Here is a 22,723-nt window from a genome sequence, read left to right on the forward strand (position 1 = left end):
GTGAAAAACATGGTTTTTTAGTCATTATCCGCCATTTTTCTCAAGAATATTACGGAGCTCCTGAAATTTTCCCTGGAATGAGACTTATGCCAGTTGATAGGGCTTATAAATAGCTATCCATGGTATAAATTTGAAGAAAATCGTTAAAGCCGTTTTCGAGAAAACCGTGGAAAACATGGTTTTTTAGTAATTATCCGCCATTTTTTCCGCCATCTTGAATTGAATTTTATTGAATTTCTTATTGTCGGATCCTCATGGTATAAGGACCTTAAGTTTAAAATTTCAAGTCAATCGGTTTATTAGGAATGGAGTTATTGTGTTCACAGACATACACATACACACACACATACCAATACCCAAAAATCATGTTTTTGGACTCAGGGGACCTTGAAACGTATAGAAAACTTGAAATTGGGGTACCTTAATTTTTTTTGGAAAGCAATACTTTCCTTACCTATGGTAGTAGGGCAAGGAAAGTAAAAAACAGCAGAAATATGACTGTTAAAAAAACGGTACGGTAGTTATAAACTCTAGTAGTAAACTCTAAATAATATTAAAAAATTGCAAAATTTATCTAGAAATATTGCCATAGCATTGAATGAAATAGTATTTTTATGAGAAGGTAATGCGCTAAAACTTTGTTTGTCATTCAATTACAATGTCGGAGGTTAAGAAAGCACAACACTTCAACCCTCATTAACTAGTAAAGTAGTTTGGTAATACAGTAGTGCATACGTACTTGCATAACGGTGACTGCACCGTAGGTGACCGCTGTCCAGTAGATTGAGCCAACAACGATGCCGGCCGCTACAAATGGACACACTTTGTACACTATGTTGTCAACGGCATCCAGTAGTACTATCAGAGGACCTGAAATTAATCAACACAATTACAACAACAAGCAATAAGATTGCAATAGGATCAGGGTTGTATATAAATTCGATGGAGAACAGTGATGTATAAAAAAATTTCCATTATGGAGAAATACCACAATATCTCTTCAAAAATAATGAATTTCTTAAAAATGGAAGAATTCAAATCTACTCCATTTCCAGATAATTAACTTAGGCTATACAATATAAAGAAAATATCAAAGTGTGGATAATCGTGATAAATAAAAATTTATATTACACTGAGTTTATTCAGAGTATAGAAATGTAGAATAAATAATAATCTATTATAAAACATGGATTCCTATCACTTGAAAAATATAAATAATAACTTACCAAATTTGCATGGCTGCCAGGGCAAATAAATGAGTCTATTGAGTACAAACAGTAATTAATTATTATAAAATACTATAAGAGAACACCAGGATTACTACCATAAAATAAATCGTAGAAGTAACAACCTGTATAGAGAGTGTCTCTGGAAACCAGTAGTGAAAAATGTGCATGAAATTAGAATGATAGAATATACGATAAATTTTGATTATTAAAATTTTCTTATGATAAAGTTAATACGCATTATCTTACTTGACACGCATTATCTGACAGGTTTAAAGCATGTTGGCTGTTGGACTCAGAAGATCATGAAACAAAATCAATCTGCTGTTGATCAAGAGTTACTGAAATCTGGGAAGCTGATTCCAGATAGCTTGGACGAAATGAAAAACTTGTTCCATCGCATACCTTCATTTTTTTGACAAGAATGAATGAATTTTGTTCATTGAATCATAATATTGAGTTTTCAAACATATTGAATCATTTTGTTCATATTGAATCATTTTTCACTGATTGATTAACATTATCAGGAATTCCATGTTAGAATTTTGTTCATTGAATCACATTTGAACACAGTTTGAGTGAAGACAGATCAAGCAGAATAGAAATAATTGAATGATCTCTTACCCATATCAGGGAATACTATGATGTATTCCGAATTGCATTGTGGACAAGACACCTTTCCCGACATATTTCCCTTCTGCTTCTCGTCAACCCATCTCTGCAAACATACTTGGTGTACCTTTGACAAAAAATTCACACATTAAATCAACATCCTAAATAGTTTTTGTCATCAATTTAAGTATATATTGTTCATAAGAATGTAGTATGTTTATTTTTTATCAAGACAAAATATATTGGTCAAGGCTATAATCATAAAGTTATTGAAGAATTTGGAATGTCAACTCAAGTGATAAATTAGTTATATTATTCACACAAATGCAAGTTTTGTTAAGGAAGATTACAACCAGAAACATTGAATTCTAATGAAATGCAAGAGGTCAATTGAGAAAAACCAGGATATCTTATCAATGAGTACCAACCATAAAATTCAAGCACAATAATAAAATATTTATGTGGAAAACTCGATGAATTCTTTACTCAATAGTATACTGAGCACTATCTTCCTATCAACAGCACAGCGATTCATTTGAATGGTTCAGAGCAAATTATGGCATGCAAGATGCAATCATCAAATCTTCAATACAAAAACCAATAATTTGAAACAGTTAGGTTCAACTCCTTGAAACTTTACTTTATTGAAAAAATATGAATTAATTTGAGAGAAAAACTATGACGAATGGTTGAAATGAAAGATGAGAGCGATGAATATTGTAGTGGCTGTTACGAAATATCAAGTAATACAATAGTATACGAATAATGAATGTATTCATAATATTCATACAATAATTTAATGTTTCAGTAAAATCAAAGGAAACAAGATAAGGATATCAAATCGGAAACACTACCTAATGCATCATGTTTTTGTGCTTTGTAGATTGCATAATGGAAATGAAAGAAGCATGCAATTAGTCAAATCAATTAGTTAAAAAATATTTCTAGAAACATTTGAAAAGCGATAATCGTCTAAAATGACGAAACAACTAACCCATTTAGTGGTACCCCGACAATTACAGGGTTGAACCCAAGACGCTTGTGCATCATCATCCTCACTGGCAAAGCAAACCCAACAATACTTTTTCCTGTAAAATCAAACAATTGGTCTACATTTAATACCACCATAATCTGAAGTAGAGTATAGACAAGAATTCAACCATCGAGAAAATTATGTCCCTGTTCATTTTAAGAAACTCTCGAGAGGCTGTCAAGGGAATGGGATTGATCCTATTACCAGCTCACTTGTTCACAGACTCTGGAATGTATTGGAAATTGAAATGAAATGTAAATGAGATTCGTTTATAATATTCTTTTTCATAACTCCAATATGAAATAATGTGAAATAATGTTTAACTCCAAGTGAAATAATGTTTATACAATTGAACCTTGAGACTCAATTTTAATAATAATTTTACCTGAATAATAATTATAATTTAGAATAATAATAATTTTCATTTGAATAATAATAAATTTCCTGAATAAAGATATTTGACGCGTTATTATAATAAGTGGAATTTTGTGACTTCGTAGCTGATGTGTGTTTAATCTTTAATGTTTCAGCATACAAATAGTTAACGAAATAATTATTATAATTATTGTTATTCTGAAACGTTATTTGAGTGATACTTACAATTTGATGTACTATGTGACGATTGTGAATAAATAAATAATACATTTTTACTAAATGAGATGTATATTGGGTGAAATTCGATCCAAAACATGAAAACATCCTGACGATCATTATAAATAATTCAAATTGATAAAGGATATGACTGATACAAATGAACAGGGGACTGTTTTATGACTATGGTTGGCCTATAACAGTTCAAAGAATGTTTCAATTTCTGTGAAAGAGGCCCAGGTTTTAAGAGAATAAAAACCAATAAGCACTCAACTATTGGTTATTATGTATGTGTCACAATATATGAATCTACTATGTGGAACAGCAACATTATAATGTATCACTATACTTACTCGTCATTTGTTTGCACGTCATTTCTAGTAGCCACTACTTGAGTTACAGGTATGTTTGCGCTTGTGAAGAAAGATGACATGATGGAGCGTTGCTATTTCAAAAAGTACGACTGAAGAATAGCAGCATTAGCAAGCTAGGATAGCTGGAACAAAGTGATCAGATATTATTTGAAATATTCGGGCGACATCAATAGAGGAAACAAGAGGTTTCATTCTAATCAAATTATAATTTTTAAACACAATTTTTTATTCGCACCAAGTATTTTAATAAAAAAATATTATGACGAATATAAGTAGATCACACAATATTTATTACATTATACATTTTTAAAACAAGTCTACTAGTAGATACCCTCTTTATTTGTCGTTTATGAACACTTCATTTATTTTTTTTTTAATATACATTATAAATCTATAAAAAAGATAAACAATAATATATATTACAATGGTTTCTCCAATTAGCCTCGAAATTTTAATAAATGAAATATAACTCAACACGCTAATCAAAATATTTCTTCTAATGATGTAAGCCTTGAATTTCGTTAGATTTGAATTAAAAATAAATATTTGAAACAAAATAATGTGTATCTTAAGTGAGAGTAACAACACAATGTCAAGGATACAAATCAAACTAGAATGATAAGAATCAACATATTAAAATATCTCCAAGAGTTTTGAATACAGACCATAAATAAATTAAGTATAATTTTCATCAAGAGTGTGAAATAGATCTATGTCTTTGGCTTTATCAACTATTTGTCAATTCCCTTGTAATAGCTTTGCAGCAGATAATGATGTAGTTGCCCAACTGTCATAGTCAATAAAATAAATGTAGATAAGACATGCATAGTGGGACCAGCCTAGCGTTACAATCAATGCCAATAGTTCAATAAACTTTCGAATTTTGTATTTCCATGCAACTTGCAGTAACAAAAATATTTTGAAATGATGATACTGTATCAATATTCTAAGTGAAGCAATTCATTTGATGAATTAAAACTAATTTAATACTCGTCAACACACGTTTTCCTCAAATAGATTAGAGGAAATTAAAATAATGCAGGTAAACAGTCGAGTCGAGTTCTGGATTCTGAAGCGATAGGACGTTGTTTTTCAAGTGCTCTGTTATCTGTTGCTGCGCTACTCTACAGGTCGACAAGAGATAGCTTCTACACGTAAAGTTATTCAAGCTATTTTCTATTATTTACTCTCTATTTTGCAATAATTCACGTAATTTTTCTATTCTTTGCATCCACTTTCCTTCTTTCTTTTGTCTGTCGTATTCCTCTTCCAGTTTCAGGAGCTTCCCATTCAATATCCGTATAAAGACGTCACGATAGCCCTCTTGACGCAATTTTCCTTTCAACTACCTTCTATTGTCATATTTACCCTGATTTCCGTATATTTCATTTCAAATTTATTTTCCATAGTCATTCGCTTACTCGGCGCATATAATATTTTAATTTGTTATCTATTAAACCGTGTTCTTTCATAAAATTTATTGTTTGATATGGCTGATAAATCTGCATGCACAATATGCCAGGCTGCAATTCCGGCGACTAGAAGCAAACTTGCATGTAGTGATTGTAAAAAACTAAGTCATCCTCAATGTGTTAACATGACCAAGGCAGACGTGGAATGTATTGTCAACGAGGGTCAGATTTGGAGATGCCCACCTTGTTCCAAGTTGAGGAGGCAGAGTATGAGTGCTGTGTCTTCTGCTGAGGATGGCAATGCCAGCCTATCACAAGTGATATTTATGCTAGAGGAGGCCAGAGAGGATAGGAAGCGAATGGAGAGGGAATTTAATGCTTCTTTCGAGTTTGCAAACAGTAAGATTGACGACCAGACTAATACAATTACTAATCAAACTTTGAAAATAAATGAGTGCCTTAGATTAATTGAGGACTTGAAAAAAGAGAATGCAAGCCTTAAGAGGAAAGTTTGTGACTTGGAGACACGGCTCGAAGATGCTGAACAGTACACACGCTCCAATACACTTGAAATCTATGGAGTACCAGAGACGAAAAACGAGGATGTGTATGAAACTGTAAAGAGAGTGTGTAATGCTCTTGATGTTAATATAACAAGAGAAAAAATTGACGTCTGCCATCGACTGGGAAAACCTAAGGGAGACAATCGGCCTGCTGGTATTATTGTGAAATTTGTCAGGAGAGAGGACAAGTTCTCGGTGGTGGCGAGGAGAAAGGTTAAGCGTAATTTATCGACGCAGGACCTTGGATTCCAGCAGCAGGCAGTAGTCTACATCAACGAGAGTCTAAGTCTGGCGCGGAGAAGAATTTTTGCAGCTGCCAGGGAGGCTAAGAAGAAATATGACTACGCTTATCTGTGGGTGCAGAACGGGAAGATACTAATGAGGAAGGAGCAGGGTAAACCGATTGTGAAAATATCGTCGTTGAGTGATCTCGATAGACTGTAAATTGTTTTTTCTTAATGTTTCAATACTAGAGGAAAATATCAATGACTCTCGTTTATTGCAAAAATTTCGCTTTCGCTATTCGGGTAGAAATAAGGAAGGTTTAATTTTTCATTGTTTGTTTTCTCTCCTATATAAAATTGATTTCTCTAGTTGGTCAAACGTTTTATATTACTTATATTATTTGATAATAGTATATCGTAGAGGTTATGAATCCAATTGTGCACATTGGGTCAAGCGATGTGCTCTAGTTGGTTTATCTCAATTTTTGTGTAATGATAACATTTTCAGCATTGGAAAGCATAGTACTGGTGACACAAATTTTATCACTCAGTTCAGAGCTTTATCAAGCTCCGTTATGATTGTGATGGCTATCCCAGTAGAATTGATAACAGATTTTTGTAGCGGTCTATCGTTGTTTATTATCAATCATGTTAGTTTAAACTGTTTTCTTCTATTCATATTATGTTCTGGTGGAGCTGCTTTTGCCGAATTGATTTCCATTTGTTCAAAAGATTCATTTATTTTTCCCCCATTTATATCAAATTTATGGAAAGGAGTGCAATTGTTGATTGATGCTAGTTAATTTAAACTTCAAAGTTAGCGAATGAATAATTCTGAAACGACTCTTTTAAGCTCAATTGATGAAGTGAATGAGTTTTTTTATTCGGATTCTGGTATTTTGTTCTTCCATCAAAACATCCGAAGCCTAAATACTAATTTTGATAACTTCCTTTCATACATTAATAATTTAATAACCAAGCCACATATAATAATTTTAAGTGAAGCCTGGTTGCAGGATATGAATGAATTAAATTTATATAATATTGTCGGATATGAAAGCTTTGCTGCTGCTGGTTCTGTGACGAGGGCGGGCGGTGTTGTGATCTTTGTTCATTCTTCTATTACTGCCACTAAAAAGGATTGTTGCATTGCTGACTGTGACTCACTGTTACTTTTTTGTAAATACAAGAATTATTTATTTAATGTGTTAGGTTTGTACAGATTTCACCTAGGTGATCGGCATACATTTATTGCCAGTTTTGATAGATTCTTGGCTACCACCAGGAGCTCAGATTTATATTGTCTAGGGGATGTTAACCTAAATGTTAGTGTTTCGGATGTTTATAGTGATTCGTATCTAAATTGTCTCAATGGAAATGGTATGCAGCAGTTAATAGATATAGGGACGAGGGTAGTGGGGTCATCTTCAACCTGTATTGACCACTTATCATATCGTTCAAATCTTTTTGTCATTGACAAAGTTGCTGTCATTGAAACCCTAATCACGGATCACCGGGCGGTGGCTTGTATTTTGCCTATAGTTATTGAAAAGAGAAGGATTCAGCAGTCTGAAATTGGACCACAAGCGTTTGAGTACCTTATTAAAATATGAAAATTGGGAACCTGTCTTTGAAGAACCCGAAACTAACAAAGCATTTGATATTTTTTATCAAATCTTAAATAACTGTATTGTAGAATCACAAAAAAATATTAAATACAAACAGAACATAAAAATGTTAAAGCCCTGGATGACTCCTGGTTTGTCCAATGCCATTTATGTAAGAGACAAATTGCATAAGATGCATAAAAATGATCCAAACAATTTGATCCTCAAAAGAAAATTCGTAAATATGAAAGATAAAATAAAAGTATGGGTGAAAGAGGCCAAACTTCTATTTTACTCTTCACAGTTATTCATTCAAAAACATAACCCCCGAGAAAAATGGAAAACAATAAAAACACTTTTGCCAGTAAAAGACAATAATAAAGATACGGATATTGTGTTGCAGGAGAATGGTATTTTAATTGATGACAACCGCCTAGTTTCTGACGTAATGAATAAATACTTTATTGAAATGCCTAAGAATCTTTCTGATTCTTTTCCTGCTTTACCCACCCATATTCAGGCACAATCTTCAGAGTCCTTCAGAATTAAAACTAGCCATAAATCTATTTTTTTCAGCCCTGTTACACTTGTTGAACTCAAAACATTTGTTGACTCTCTTTCTACTCGTAAAAGTTCGGGTGACGATGTTGTGACTGCTAGAATCCTTAAAGATAACTTTTCTTCTATTTCTTCAGTTCTTTTATATTTGTTTAACTTGTCGTTGGTATCTGGTTGTTTTCCTGAAATACTGAAGTCGGCTACTGTTGTTCCCATCTTCAAAAAAGGAAATAAACTCAGTAAAGAAAACTACAGACCCATCTCATTATTACCAGTCATGTCAAAACTATTTGAAAAAATTATAAAAACTAGATTACTTTCATTCCTCAATAGCTGCAACTTTTTTTCGGCCTGCCAGTTCGGTTTCAGGGAAAATCTTTGTACAGAAATTGCCTTACAGCATCTTTTGGAATATGTCTATTCAGGATTAAACAGTGGCTGTAGTGGCAAAACAGCGGGAATCTTCCTGGATATTAGTAAAGCATTCGATACAGTTAATCATAGTCTGCTGTTCCGCAAGCTGGAGAGTGCTGGTGTAAGGGGAATTCCACTAGATTGGTTTAAGTCCTTCCTACAGGGTAGGAAACAGTATGTAAGGATCAGAAACGTTGCAAGTGAAGTATTACCCATAACTTTTGGTGTGCCGCAAGGTTCGGTTCTTGGCCCTATTCTCTTCTTATTTTTTGTAAATGATTTGTATAATGGTGAATTGAATGGACGGATAACTGCTTTTGCGGACGACACTGCTCTTTCATATAAAAGTAATAACCTTCAAGATTTACATCAGAAAATGCAGTCTGACTTGAACAAAATATCTCTCTGGTTTACATGTAACAAACTTAAAATTAATGTAGCCAAAACTAATTATATGATGTTCAGTCTCTCTGGAAGTGCTGACTTGCCTGCTCCACTGCGCTTTCACTCTCCGGTTTGTTCCTATTCTAGCTGTGACTGTCCCAGTATCAGTCCAGCAAAGACTATCAAATATTTGGGTCTTTCACTGGATGAGAATCTGAATTGGAGGCAACAAATTGAAATTCTAAAGAAGTCTTTAAGGTTCTATTTGATGATTTTCCATCGCATCAAATATTTGTGCGATTTTAATGTAATGAAGGAACTTTATTTTACATTTGTACATTCCAAAATTGAATATGGAATCACATGTTGGGGAAGCTCCTATTACGCTAACCAGGATCCAATTATTAAACTTCAAAAAGCTTTTATAAGATTGATAACGGGCAGTAGGTTTGATGATCATACATTTCCACTGTTCTGTCATCTTAGAATTTTGCCTGTTAGGTTCCTATATGTATTCAAGGTTTTGTCATTGTTCTTCAATATAAGTGGAAATAGAGGTGTGACAATTGATTACTGTCAGCCTGTTACCGCACTTCGACAGACCAGGCGGACTGCGGCTTCCCAAGTCAGATGTCCTAAACCCAATTGCACTCTTTTTCGTAAAACGTTCATTTTCCTGGCACCTAGATTTTATAATGCTTTGCCGCTTGAGGTCAAGAATGCCATTGCTGCATGTAATTGTGGAAATAAGATTAAGAGATTAATTAAAATTTGGCTTTTGTCACTCACTCCCGAAGCTCTAGAGTTTTTGTTCATAATTATTGTTTAATCCGTCTATTTTTCTTTCCATTCTGTTAACTTTGCATTCTGTTATCTTGCTTTTCTTTTTATTTTTTCTCCTCTTTATTTTTTTTTTTGTATTTTCCCTGCTCTTCTTACCGTTTTTTTTGCAACATAAATCAATCTTTTCACACAATTTGAATCTCTATTTTTAATGATTTTCTTTTGCTTTCTCTAATTAGCATCATCTCTTTAATAATTAAATACTAATATCCTATTTTGATTACAGCCCATAAATGTTTTTTTTATCTCTCTTTTTTCTTTTTTTTCAGTCCATTCTATTGCTTTAGTAAAATAGTGTGTTAGACTCCCTCCAGCGGTCCGTAAGTTGCATCTTACGTGCTGGATTGTATTTTTCTCAATAAGTAATATTAAATTTGGTTTGATTCGTTACTATGCAGTTATGTATATTATAAACTTGTTTATTTGTTTTTTTATATGCATGTATTTTACATTTTCTTGTATTGAGCTTATTGAGAATAAATAATTATTATTATTATTATTATTACAGTCTGATGTGCACATCATTATCTAAAATCTGTAGTGACGAGAATTGAAATAAATTTGGAACTTTTATTTTACATCGATAATATTAATAATAATAAGTTTCTGTTCATGGCGTGTTCATAGGTATGGCCACAACTGCCACAAGTGAACAAGTCAAGAACATAAAAAACTGTTATGAGACAGGTCAAGAACAAGATGTTTTGACTATTGTATTGATGTAATGTTTTCACTATTTTCTGTACATTATTTATTTATTTTATTTAGATTAAGAAGCATAGGAAGCATTTTATTTAGACTGATACATAGGAATAATTTATTTTTCGTGTAAATCAAACATTGGGCATGTATATTGCTAGAAGATATTAATATTGTTGAAAGTTAGCCTAAGTATCACCCGGAAGAGTAGATGGCACCAATACAAAAAGTGCATCGAGATGTCAATACTGTTCTTTTCGTTGCATTTTTAATCACAATAGCCTGTGAATCTGCCTAATGAATTGTACCGGTAAAACCATTTCAAGATCTTTTTGTCAACTATATGAAGAATTAGTCCTACTCTAGTTGTAACATACAATAATTGCAATTGGCAACATCTTTATCAACTATAATGGAAGTTGACTTTAATGAATATGAACGTTGAAAGTAGGCCTTCGTGGAAGTTGACTGTAATCGATATGGACGTTGAAAGGCCTACTATATAAAATGTTAAGTTGATTGTGGATTAGGAAATGAATGGAAATATTGAATATATTATAATATATAAAGCTGACTCATTTTAAACTTCATTGTCAAGGCGTCTATAGTCTATATAAAACAAGTTGAGACTTGGCCCTCCATCCAAAGAAATTACAGGGTTGCCAAATCGTGTAAAATTACATTTTTCTCAAATTTCCAATTCAACGTCAAAATTGGATGTAGAATATCATTCCCGAAATCCTAGTAGTGCTAAAAAAATTTCGGGGTTGGAGGATTAAAAGGAAATTTAGCTTTTATGATAAGATTGGAAACATCACGAAGATTTGTTTTTCTTTTGAATATCACTTCTCTCAAAATCATGGGGCGTCGTAATGCGTAATAATTTTATATCAAATTAACGGGGAGAATGTCTCCTTTCTATTGGTGTCTGGATCATTTATATCCGACCAATAATTATTTTTTAACTAATGATTAAGTTCGTCAATGTCGAGACATTTCGAGCAGAAATCATGAAATTTTCAACATGCTAGAAACTTTTTTGTTTCAAAAGATAAGTAGGTGGTGAAAGCGAGAAAGTTTCTCCGAAATAGTGAAATTATTTTTTCAACTGCTAAAAGTACTCGGAAGAACGTATTTTGGCCTCTCAGGAGTTTCAAATTTAAGGATAGCGGCTGAATAGTGTGCCACTATATGCTTTCAATAGCTGGGATCAACAAAAACAAAATACAGAACGATTGAAAAATTCAGCAACTGCAAGCCACATGATTATCCTATTAAGCCGGCTCCAGACATGCGTCATTCAAGAAGCAGCGAATGTTCGGCGTTAGGCGAACTATTCGTCTTGATATTTGCCGATTAACGAGCATACATCTACACACATGCGTGGTTTCCCGAGCACTTGCTCGTTTTGGGAATAGCTAATATTCGTCAACTGAATGTCATCTACCGTCAACATGGATCTCGATATTGAAGATGCTCTTCTTGCTTATTCTGCTTTTATAAATAAGCCAAACTAACCCTATGTACCCCAGTCAATAACTGTATAGGACATGAAAAACCCTAATATTTTAACTTTAATTGATTGAAAATAAATATTTGTAGAAATTTTTAAAACATTTAAAGAATTCAGGTTATAATTCAGTAGTCTGGACGGTACTAGTTATTATCTAGTTTTCAGCAAGATTTGAATTACATTAACTAGCAGGTAACCCGTGCTCCGCAAGTGTTTATTTTAAAAGTTGACAAACTGAAAACTTGAGCAAGTGGAATCTTGAAGAGGTTGAAGTTGGCCTAGAACCACCCTCGGTTAGTTATATGCAAAATTTCAAGTTAATTTCAGTCCAGTAGTTTAGGTGTGGTAATGCGTCAAACATAATTTTCCTATCCCGTACGTGTATAAGCCAGTTTTTCCTTCATTACAATATAGAGAAGTTCTTCAACTTGGTAGTAACATATTAATAAAGTGACAGAACTCTTGTCTGAAATCTTGTTTAGAAAACTTCCTCAACTTGAAGCCAACCTTAAAAATTGAACTGGCTATTAATTTAGTTACCAATTTTAACCATCTGTTTCGAAGAGGTAGTATCACTAGACTGTAGTTCTATATTTACACATGGTATTTACATTTCATATGCCTTTTGCCGAATATTCGTCCACTTTGATGTTCGACCCTGATTTTATTACAGTACGGTATGTGTTCGGAACATGTAAGATCATGTTTAATATGGAATAATAAACCTATTATATTAAGCGAGCAATTTCTGTATATCTGTTTATATTTTTAATATCGGGGCACCGAGCTTCGCTCGTTATTTTCAAAACAAATTCTCTAAAATGATCGTGTTTATATTTCACAGCTGGCTATTAATATGTCATCTTATGAATTTCGGGGATGCGATATTTTGATTTTTCACATACTCACTCGCTCACTCACTTTTTTACTATCCACAGCTGTCTCAGCCAAGAATGAATTATCCTTTTAATGTCGTTCAGCGAGTTTTCCGGAGGATGGAGACCTAGTGCAATCGAATTTTTATATCGTAAACCTACTATGTTCCAAATATCGTGAAAATCGTTAGAGCCGTTTTCGAGATCCGTTGAACAGAGATATCCAGATATAAATAAATATAAATAACCAGATATAAAAATACAGAAATTGCTCACTTAATATAATAGGATATCTGGTTATTTTTATAATTTTATACCTGGTTATTTATGTTCAACGAATCTCGAAAACGACTCTAACGATTTTCACGAAATGTGGAACATAGTAGGTTTATGATATAAAAATTCGATTGAACTGGATCTCATCCTTGGGAAAACTAGCTGAACGACATTAAAAGGATAATTCATCCTTGGCTGAAACAGCTGAGACTTTCGTCGTCTGTGGATAGTAAAAAGTAAGTGAGTGATTCTGTAAAAAAACAAAATATCGCATCCCCGAAATTCATAAGCTGACGTATAGACAGCTGTAAAATATAAACACGATCATTTTAGAGAATTGCGATCTGTTTTTCAATAAATAAAAATAACGAGCGAAGCTCGGTGTCCCGATATTAAATAGTGAAAATAATAACCTCGCCTTGAACAATCGAAGGTACCTAGAAAAGAAGGTAGGGTAAACCAGCCCACGTTGGGACAATCCCACGTTGGGACACTTCAAGTTGTGGGAAATTAGTGAGTATCAGGTTGGCAACAACTGCGATGTTTCATCAGCTGTTTATAGCCTTAATTACAGTCATAATAATTTCAGATGTAGCACCAGCCGTTATTAAGAAAAAATTGAAAATATGTTTTTGTAACCTCAAAGTTTTTTTTGAGAAAAGGAATTTTAATTTTTACTTTAAACATTTACCATTTAAGGTATGACTCAACGCTAATATGCATTCTGTATTATTTTATGGATATTTTGACATAATAGGACATTATTGTACTCTCATGTTTAATACAGTTATTCTGTCTAAAACAAAGCCACGACCATCTGCCCACCTTGGGACAGCCGACATTGGGACACTGCAATCATGATATATGCTCATATTATAACGATGAGCATTGCTTCTGAATCTTATTTTACTCAATGTGGCTACATATTAATTAAATGAATTATAAATAAATATGATATATGATTATAGCCTGTAATGTAGCTTCAGAGGTAGCCATTTCAAATACACTTTGTGCAAATGACTTTTGGTCATAGTTTTTACTAAAAAAAATTCAAAAAATGTATTTGTACTTATCCCAAGAAGAGAAATATGGAGTGCCATGAGAGAGTTGGAAGTCAGCGACAGATTGATAGGAGCAGTACAAACGTTGTATAGGAAAACGGTTGGAGTGGTAAGGATAGATGGGGAGGTATCTCAGGAATTTGATATGAGAAAGGGTATGAAACAAGGAGATAGCCTCAGCCCCCTGCTCTTTATAATCTTTATGAATAGTATACTAAAGTATTGCAAAAGAAACACCCCAAAAATGAAAGTGGGTCATAAAAATCTTAGACCAGTATACTTACAGGCCTTGGTATTCGCAGATGATATTGTTCTGATGGAAGACAGTGCAAGGAAACTCCAGAAGGCAGTTGACGTATGGGAAAAGGTTTTGTCAAGAAGATCAATGGAGGTGAATACGAGCAAAAGCAAGATTATGAGGGTAGCGGTGGGAGAGAGAGAGAGCTGTGGAATAACATGCAAAGGAAAGGCCCTGGATGAGGTAGACCAGTACGAGTATCTGGGAGCAATTATCTGTGCAGATGGAAAATTAGATAGAGAAATTGCAAACAGAGTGAAAAAAGCAATGAATGTATATTTCCAGCTGAACAGCACCGTGGTTGGCAAAAGAGAGTTAAATATGACGACAAAGAAAAGAATATTTAATTGTGTGTTTGCTCCAACTCTCATTTATGGCAGTGAAAGCTGGGTAACCCTCAAGAAACACTGGAGTAAGGTTACTGCAGCAGAAATGAGGTACCACAGAAGAGCAATAGGAAAGACAAGACACGATAGATGGCGAAATGAGAGAGTGAGAGGAGAAGTGGGAAGAAGAGCACTGATGGAAGACATAAAAGAAAAGCAACTCAAATGGTTTGGACACCTCACTAGAATGCAAGAATGTCGCCCAGTAAAGGAAGTGGTGGAGGCTAGGAGGGAAGGAAAGAGACGGAGAGGTAGACCTGGGATGAACTGGGAAGGCTATCTGGAGGAATTGGGGAGGGAGAGAGGCAAGACAATGAGAGATATGAGAAGAATGGCTGAGGATAGGACTGCATGGAGGAGATGGACCGAGGCTGGTACCCCTACGCTGTAACGGCAGAGGGGGTCAAGAAAAAGAAGAAGAAGAAGAAGTATTTATACTATCAATAATAATAATAAAATGTTATAAATTAACAGAAATAATGAATTGCTTATTTTTAATTCAATATCCCAACCTGGGCAAGGGATGTCCCATCGTGGGCCAATCTTAAGCCCACGTTGCGACACTCCCCAAAAATTGTTTTTGCAATAAAAAATCAATTGATAATCAATGCAGTTGCCATCCTCAAGGATGAAAGTGTAAGCAAATACAATAAATATAAAATTAAAAAATGTCGATTTTTCTATTTTTGTCCAAGTTATAGCTGTTTGAATTTTGGTGTCCCAACATGGGCTGGTTTACCCTACTGGCCATGCGCATCTCGATCTTTTGATCAGAGTCAGATGATCGGTGTGACGTCATTGGTGCTCTAAATATCTATTCTTCCTATCTTTTCAATGTTAAATTAGGCAAATTTGTAAGTCTTTTTCTCGAATAGTATATAACTTTCAAGTCCAATAGACATCTTCTACGATTCATACGATATTTATCTTCAATTTTTCTAGAAATTAATTACTTTTGGACGGCTGGATCTTTCAGAATGATTCATTTTGTAAGAGCCTGCACATCGAATACCTGTTGCTCTCTTATTGAAAATTAACATGCTCTCCTTGGCTCTTTTGTAATTCAATTACTCAATGCTAATGAATTTGATAAATCGATGATTGAATAGGGAATTGAAAAAGTAAAAGCATTGATTGTACTATTAATAATATTATTTCTCGCACAATCCTTGATATCTTGTCTGTGTACTGTATATTATGTAGAATCAATAGAACATCTGTCCTAATCCCTTAGGAGAAGAGAATCTCTTTTTTCAGGAGAATTATGGCTTTCACAAATTTGATCAGGAAATAGTATACTGGTGGAATCTCTCTAATTGGAAATTTCAGCAAGATATAAGGGCAATATAAACGTGGGGAATTCTCAATAATTGAGAATTGTATTTAATACTTGCTCTCATATTGTGAAACACATATTTCTTATTTATTATTATTTTGTAAGAGGAATTCTCAATTGATACTTGTTCTCTTATTGTAAAATTTTCATTTTTTATTCATTTGTGAAATGGAAAACCAACTCTTCATGATCCAATAATAATGTTTTTAATGAAAATGAATCATACATTGAAATAAAGTATACGTATAAATAAGAATTCATACTATAAGTATCCTACAATATATTCCTTTTAATAAAGTTGATAATTCTATAAGACAAGTGATCGGTTAAATTCCTGTTTGAAAGACGAAAGGATGACAATCTCTTCAACCAGCTCGGAGGACATTTCTATTCTAGAAATTGAACTCTCATACACTTAAAGCAGGATGATGTATGGTGAATTCCAATTCTTTTCAATCTCCACATTATTTTCCTATACCCGGAGAGATAATACTTGAGTATATTTTAAGAATTTTTTCAAATTGCAATTTATTCAGTTTATAATGCATCTATGATGTGAGTGTTATATACTATCACCCCATACTCTCTTTTGTTCCATATTAGGGCTTTCTACCACGTAGAGTGAGAGTGATGTATATGAAATTCTTATATGTGATAAAAATTATGTTTCTAGATTGTGCCTTGGTCACTGAATAGAAATAATTTTGAATCCAAAGTTCTTTATCGAAAATTCAATTGTTGACCAATCCAATTGATTGTTTATAACAAGCAAAATAATCAAATATCATAAGGAAGGAAAGTGGTGCGCTAACCATCTTCAACCATTGATCCTCCACATTCTTACACTTTTGTAAAATTAATATAATACTTTTGTCAAAAAGACAAAGGCTTTTCCTTTATATGGCCTCTGCATTGAGATTGGTCTTAGAATAAGTTTTGAAAGGATAGATATTGGTTGAGTTCTCAGAAGAGTATCACAATGAACAAAGGAACAGCTCGAATGTGTACAACGTAATAATAACGAGAAAGCTCAAGATAACTATTAAAGTATTCAAGCCAAGCCTAATTATTATGATGATAAAACATTGATTGAGAAAATATAGGCCCATATTATCATTCAAAGTATTACTGGGAGAAATAGGCTACATTCAGTAACTTTTTTCAACTTTATAATAAATTTTCAAATGTTGCCAAATTTAATTTATTCATCCCTTCTACGAGTATCCCTTCTCGTAGCATCGAATGAGAGTTCTCTATCTCCAAACCGGTATGACCTTACATTATCGTAAGGCATTCTGATAGATGTCTAGGAGTTCAAAAGTGATGTGAAGTTCAATAGTGAATTTCTAAAAAAAAATTAGTAAAAGTATTATATATTATAAATCGTAGGAGATGTCGATGGGACTTGAAAGTTATGTACTTTTTTAAAAAAAGAATTACAAAGTTGCTCGAGAAAAATAAAGTTAATATTGTATACGACCGTAACACACAACTATCTTCTGGTTAATGTTATATGGATATGTGTATATCATTTTTTTCCTGAATTGAGAGTGCACTCCTAAAGGATTGAAGATGTTAAACTCCTAAAGGCAAGATGTTCTAATGATTCTATGTAATATAGGCCTACATTAGGCTACACAGACAAGATAATATCAAGGATTGTGCGAGAAATAATATTATTAATAGTACAATCAATGTTTTTCACGTTTTTGATTCCTTATTCAATAATCGATTTATCAAATTCATTAGCATTGAGTAATAACTATAGGTCGGATGAAAATGATCCAGACACCAACAGAAAGGAGACATTCTCCCCGTTAATTTGATATAAAATTATTACGCATTACTATGCCCCATGATTCTGAGAGAAGTGATATTCAAAAGAAAAACTTCTTCGTGATGTTTCCAATTTTATCGTAAAAGTTCAATTTCCTTTTAATTCTTCAACCCTGAAAGTGTTTTAGAAATACTAGCATATCGGGGATGATATTCTACATCCAATTCTGACTTTAAATTGGAAATTTGAGAAATTTGCAATTTTACACGAATTGGCAACCTTGTAATTTCTTTGGATGGAGGGCCAAGTCTCAACCTATTTTACACTTACTTACTTCATACTTCTCTCCTTAGTCATGACCAGATAACTGGATTGACTGTGTCAGAAAGTGGACCTGACTTGGACCTTGTCGTAGAGTTGACATATAAACTATGTCTATAATAAACACTTATTTACGTTTGTAAACTTAGTCAAACATAAAAATATAAAACATTTAAGAATAGTAATATTTCAACTTTATCAAGATGGCCTTGCCTGTAGGCATTACATTAATTATCACTCGACGTTAGCTTATGTTTTTAGTGGCCTCAAAGTATTCCTCCACTGGATAGAATGGAGACTCTATTAACCAGTTTTTTATTCTTGTTCTGAAGCTCCTGTCGTCCAAGTTCTTAACACTGTCAGGTGAGGCGTTGTAAATCCTCAGGGCTAGAATTGGAAAACAATCCCTCTTCTTACTCAGCCTGCAGAAAGGGATGTCTATTTTCGCTTTTCCTCTGGTGTTGTAGGAGTGTCTGTCTTCTCTTCTTGTGAGCAAGTGGAAATTATCCCTTGCGTGCAACAGGGAAAGCCAGATATATTGATTGTATACCGTGAGTATTCTCAGCTTGATAAAGATGGGTCGGCAGTGGTCCAAGTAGCCCGCCGAATCTAGGATCCTTAGAGCTTTCTTCTGCTGGAGCAGTACATCTTTACAGCCTGGAGCATGTTCCCATAACTGAAGTCCATAGTTGATATGGCTATGAAACATAGCAAAATACACCTCTACCAGATGCTTCCTGGAGATTAATGGCTTCAGACGTCTCAGTAGGTACACTCTGGCTAGTTTCCGACAGATTTTATCAATGTGGCTACTCCAGCCAAGTTTAGCATCCAGTGTAAAACCCAGTAGCTTTACTTCTGTGAGATCGTCAAGCTGCTCCCGAACAAGAGTGCATGTTGTCTCCTGGGTTTTGCTTTCATTAAGCATCAGCTCGTTGCTGGTGAACCACTGCTTCACCTGCTCAAAAATATCCTCTGCCAACCTCTTGGACAAGTCTGGTGCTCTACCCCTTGCGAAAATAGTGGCATCGTCAGCAAACATGAGGATGTTGCCCATAAATCCGAGGTCATTTATCATTACCAGGAACAGAACAGGACCAATCACTGAACCTTGTGGCACTCCGTGACAAACTCGTAGTGGACCTGAGTTCGCTCCATCAAGGGTGAGAACCTGCCTCCTATCAGAAAATTAAGCTCTGAAGGTGGCAAGGACTGGACCGCGCACTTCATAAGTAGCCAGTTTCTTGAGGAGAATATGGTGTGAAACACTCATAAGCCTTAATTTAAACCATAAATTTAAATGGGACTATAATTCATACTTTCTCGGCTGTGCTAACTGGAATAAGTCCAACCAGGACTCATCATATATATTTTTACTAAAGCTGCATTTACACCGGAGTTAATAACACGAGTTATTAACAAAAAGTTATTAACTTGATTGAATCGTCAAAAATTTCTCTTCACGAAAGTTAATAACTCATGTTTTTAACAGAAAATTCCTTGTTATTAACAAGATCTTGTTATCAATATAATTGACTTCCATATGATTTCATTTAACAAGACTATTCATATGATATAACAGCCGGAATAAAAAGCAAAAAATCGTCTTCAAATTTGAATTTAAAACATGTGTGTGATCATTAAAATAATGATCTTCATCTGATCTAATGTAAATAAATTATAATGCGTTTACACCAGAGTTTAAAACAAAAGTTTTCAACATAAGTTAATAACATTTTCTTTTGGCTGCTAGTTTTGTTATCAACAAAAGTTAATAACTTTGTCACGTGTTTTGTCTGCAGCTGTAGTTATTAGGGAACAGCTGTAGTTGTAGGGTAGGGATGCTGGGCGAGCGGGTTGTGGGGAAGATAGTAACCTGTTATTAACAAAAGTTACCGACTCTCGATGGATAAAGCTGCGTTTACACTGTGTAACTTTGTTATAAAACTGTGTTATATGTAACTTTTGTTAGAAAAATAAGTTTTAAAACTTTTGTTGTACAACAAAGGTTTGATTGACAAAAAGGAATTTGTAACATGTCATAAAACAAAAGCAAGTTTGTGGGTCTCTACAGTAACTATATTACTCAAAGTATGGCCATTGACTGTCACGTGGTACAAATCCGCCATTAAGATTATAAAAAAAACGTTATAGTCCTATCTTATTTATTAAAAATTATTTGGAAAAATATTGGAAATTTGAAACTTATCACTTCTTTTACCGATTGGAAACGTATTTTGATCCGATGAGTTTGGTATGAAATTTTTTAAGGAAAACTGATTATACTTTGATATAGATCAATAAAGTTTCTTCAAATAACATTAATAACGCTTAAAACATCAATTTTTCTTCCCTCGGGCGCGCATATGTAGGGTACACCTCAAGGATCAAAATTTCAAACACTCATAACTTTTGTCACAATGATCGGATGTCATTGTACCACAGCTCATTCTTCTCGGCTGGTCAAGGCGGTTCAAAAAAATGCTTCATGAGTCGAATTCGATCGAAAAATATTAAATTCATCCCTGAGTGTAGATTACCAGTACTTCAATACACAAAGAAATGACAAATCAAAGCTATGTATCTCGGTAACCCATTATTATAAAAAAGACTTGATCTTGAATTTTTTCCTACCAGTTTTAGTTGCTGCACATGGAAGAATATAATCGTAATGTAAGATTCGATCGTAAAAAATCAAGAAATCGAGGATACTTTTCTCATAAATTAACGGTATAGGCAGTGCTATAATAGGGAACAGTGATTCAAGATGAATTTTAGGCAATTATGAGCTCGTAGAGGATGAATTGTCTACAATTTGGAATCAATCATGAGTTTCTATGATGTAACAGACTCTTGATTAACAGAAAAATCGCGAAAAAGTGAAAAACTGGAATCGCCCTTTTTAAAATCGGTTGTAACTGACTAATAATACTGGAATCGAGAGTATTCGTTATTGTAGTGGAAAGAGGAAATACTTTTCCACATTTTGAAATTTTATCCGAAGTATTTCACAATATGCAGCTTCAAATAAGTAGTAGTAATTTTTTTGTGAATTGAAATACTGTGTAAAGTACACTCAAGGATGAATTTCTATATTTTTAGGTCGAATTTCACATATAATGCGTGATTTGGAACCGCCTTGACATGCTGAGAAGAATGAGCTGTGGTACAATGACATCCGATCATTGTGACAAAAGTTATGAGTGTTTGAAATTTTGATCCTTGAGGTGTCCTTATACGCGCCTCTCCACTAAATTAAGAGCATATAACGGGTGATTCTCATAGACCATGATCTAATGAACTTATATCATGGTGCGAAATCTGAATGTGATGATAATGGAGTTGCTAATGATGAATGAAGCTGAAACTCAGGTGTTTTCCAAAATACAAGGATCATTGTTGTCAGGTTTACCTGGAAATCTATATACAGGGTGATTCATAATTATGGTAAAATATTTTAATACGTGATAGTAGAGGTAAAAATAAGAAAAAAAGTTCATATAAACATATATCCATAAACGCTTCATTAGCGAGTTATACAGGATGAAAGATTTCGCCCGGAATTCAGTTCCTCTGGTGAAATACACCGATGCTGAATTGTTTGGGGACTAGTTTTTTAAAAACTTATGCTGGATTCATATGGAAAAATATCTGAAAAATTGAATAAAACTAGTCTGGAAGCTGTAGTGTGAGTAGATTTTGAGAAAAAAGTTGAAATATGCAAAAAATCAAAGTAGAAAAACACAGACTTCTACGTTTGATGCCCAATAACTTTTTTTATTGACCAGTAAACAAATAATTTTTCGCAATAAAAATTGTAGAGAATTTAATTCTGAAAAGAATTATGTAAGCTGTGTAAACTAAATTCAAATAAAAGTTGAATAAAATGTATTCTTATGTAGTACATTACACCACAAAAATTTGCTGTTTTATGAGGAGAGAACTAATAACTCATAAGTTGTAGCTGATTGCAAATAGAATATTCGGTTTTTTATGAAAAGTTTTTTTTATATGAAAGTAGCATATCTAAATGACATTAAACTTATACCAAAAGACTAGTAGATTATGCCATTAAGCCTGGGAGGAAGCTCGAACAGAAGTAGATGATCTCCTATGATTCCTGCCCAAATGTTTACTGAAAACTGATGTGGAAGATTAGGATTGATGGAATGAGGATTCTCAGCTGCCTAAATATGTTGGTTGTTGATGTTAACGATAGCTGTTCTTGGAGAGTGTGCCTCGTCGGTAAATAAAACGGTTGTTAAAAAGTTTGGGTAAACAAGTTTTACTAAAAACCATCGGCAAATACCAGCACTAATAGCTGAAATATATTCTTCAAT

The 22,723-nt window shown here is 33.7% G+C and overlaps 1 protein-coding gene across 10 annotated transcripts in view; it reads right to left on the minus strand.

Moving 5' to 3' along the window:
* Positions 1-22,723, minus strand: part of LOC111063268 (E3 ubiquitin-protein ligase MARCHF5) — a 33,862-nt gene that overhangs the window by 5,989 nt on the left and 5,150 nt on the right. For 8 of the 10 annotated variants that reach the window (XM_039436719.1, XM_039436768.1, XM_039436723.1 and 5 more), the window contains exons 2-5: positions 3,816-3,958; positions 2,833-2,926; positions 1,851-1,965; positions 740-870 (exon numbers count right to left, since the gene is read on the minus strand). In XM_039436719.1, coding sequence (XP_039292653.1) covers positions 740-870; positions 1,851-1,965; positions 2,833-2,926; positions 3,816-3,895 — 420 coding nt within the window. In that variant the 5' untranslated portion in view covers positions 3,896-3,958. Of the gene's footprint in view, positions 1-739; positions 871-1,850; positions 1,966-2,832; positions 2,927-3,815; positions 3,959-4,501; positions 4,688-22,723 lie in introns of those variants that run through there. The other 2 variants (XM_039436729.1, XM_039436775.1) reach the window with 2 other exon arrangements.

Source organism: Nilaparvata lugens, chromosome 1, assembly GCF_014356525.2.
Source record: "Nilaparvata lugens isolate BPH chromosome 1, ASM1435652v1, whole genome shotgun sequence".
NCBI lineage: Eukaryota > Metazoa > Arthropoda > Insecta > Hemiptera > Delphacidae > Nilaparvata > Nilaparvata lugens.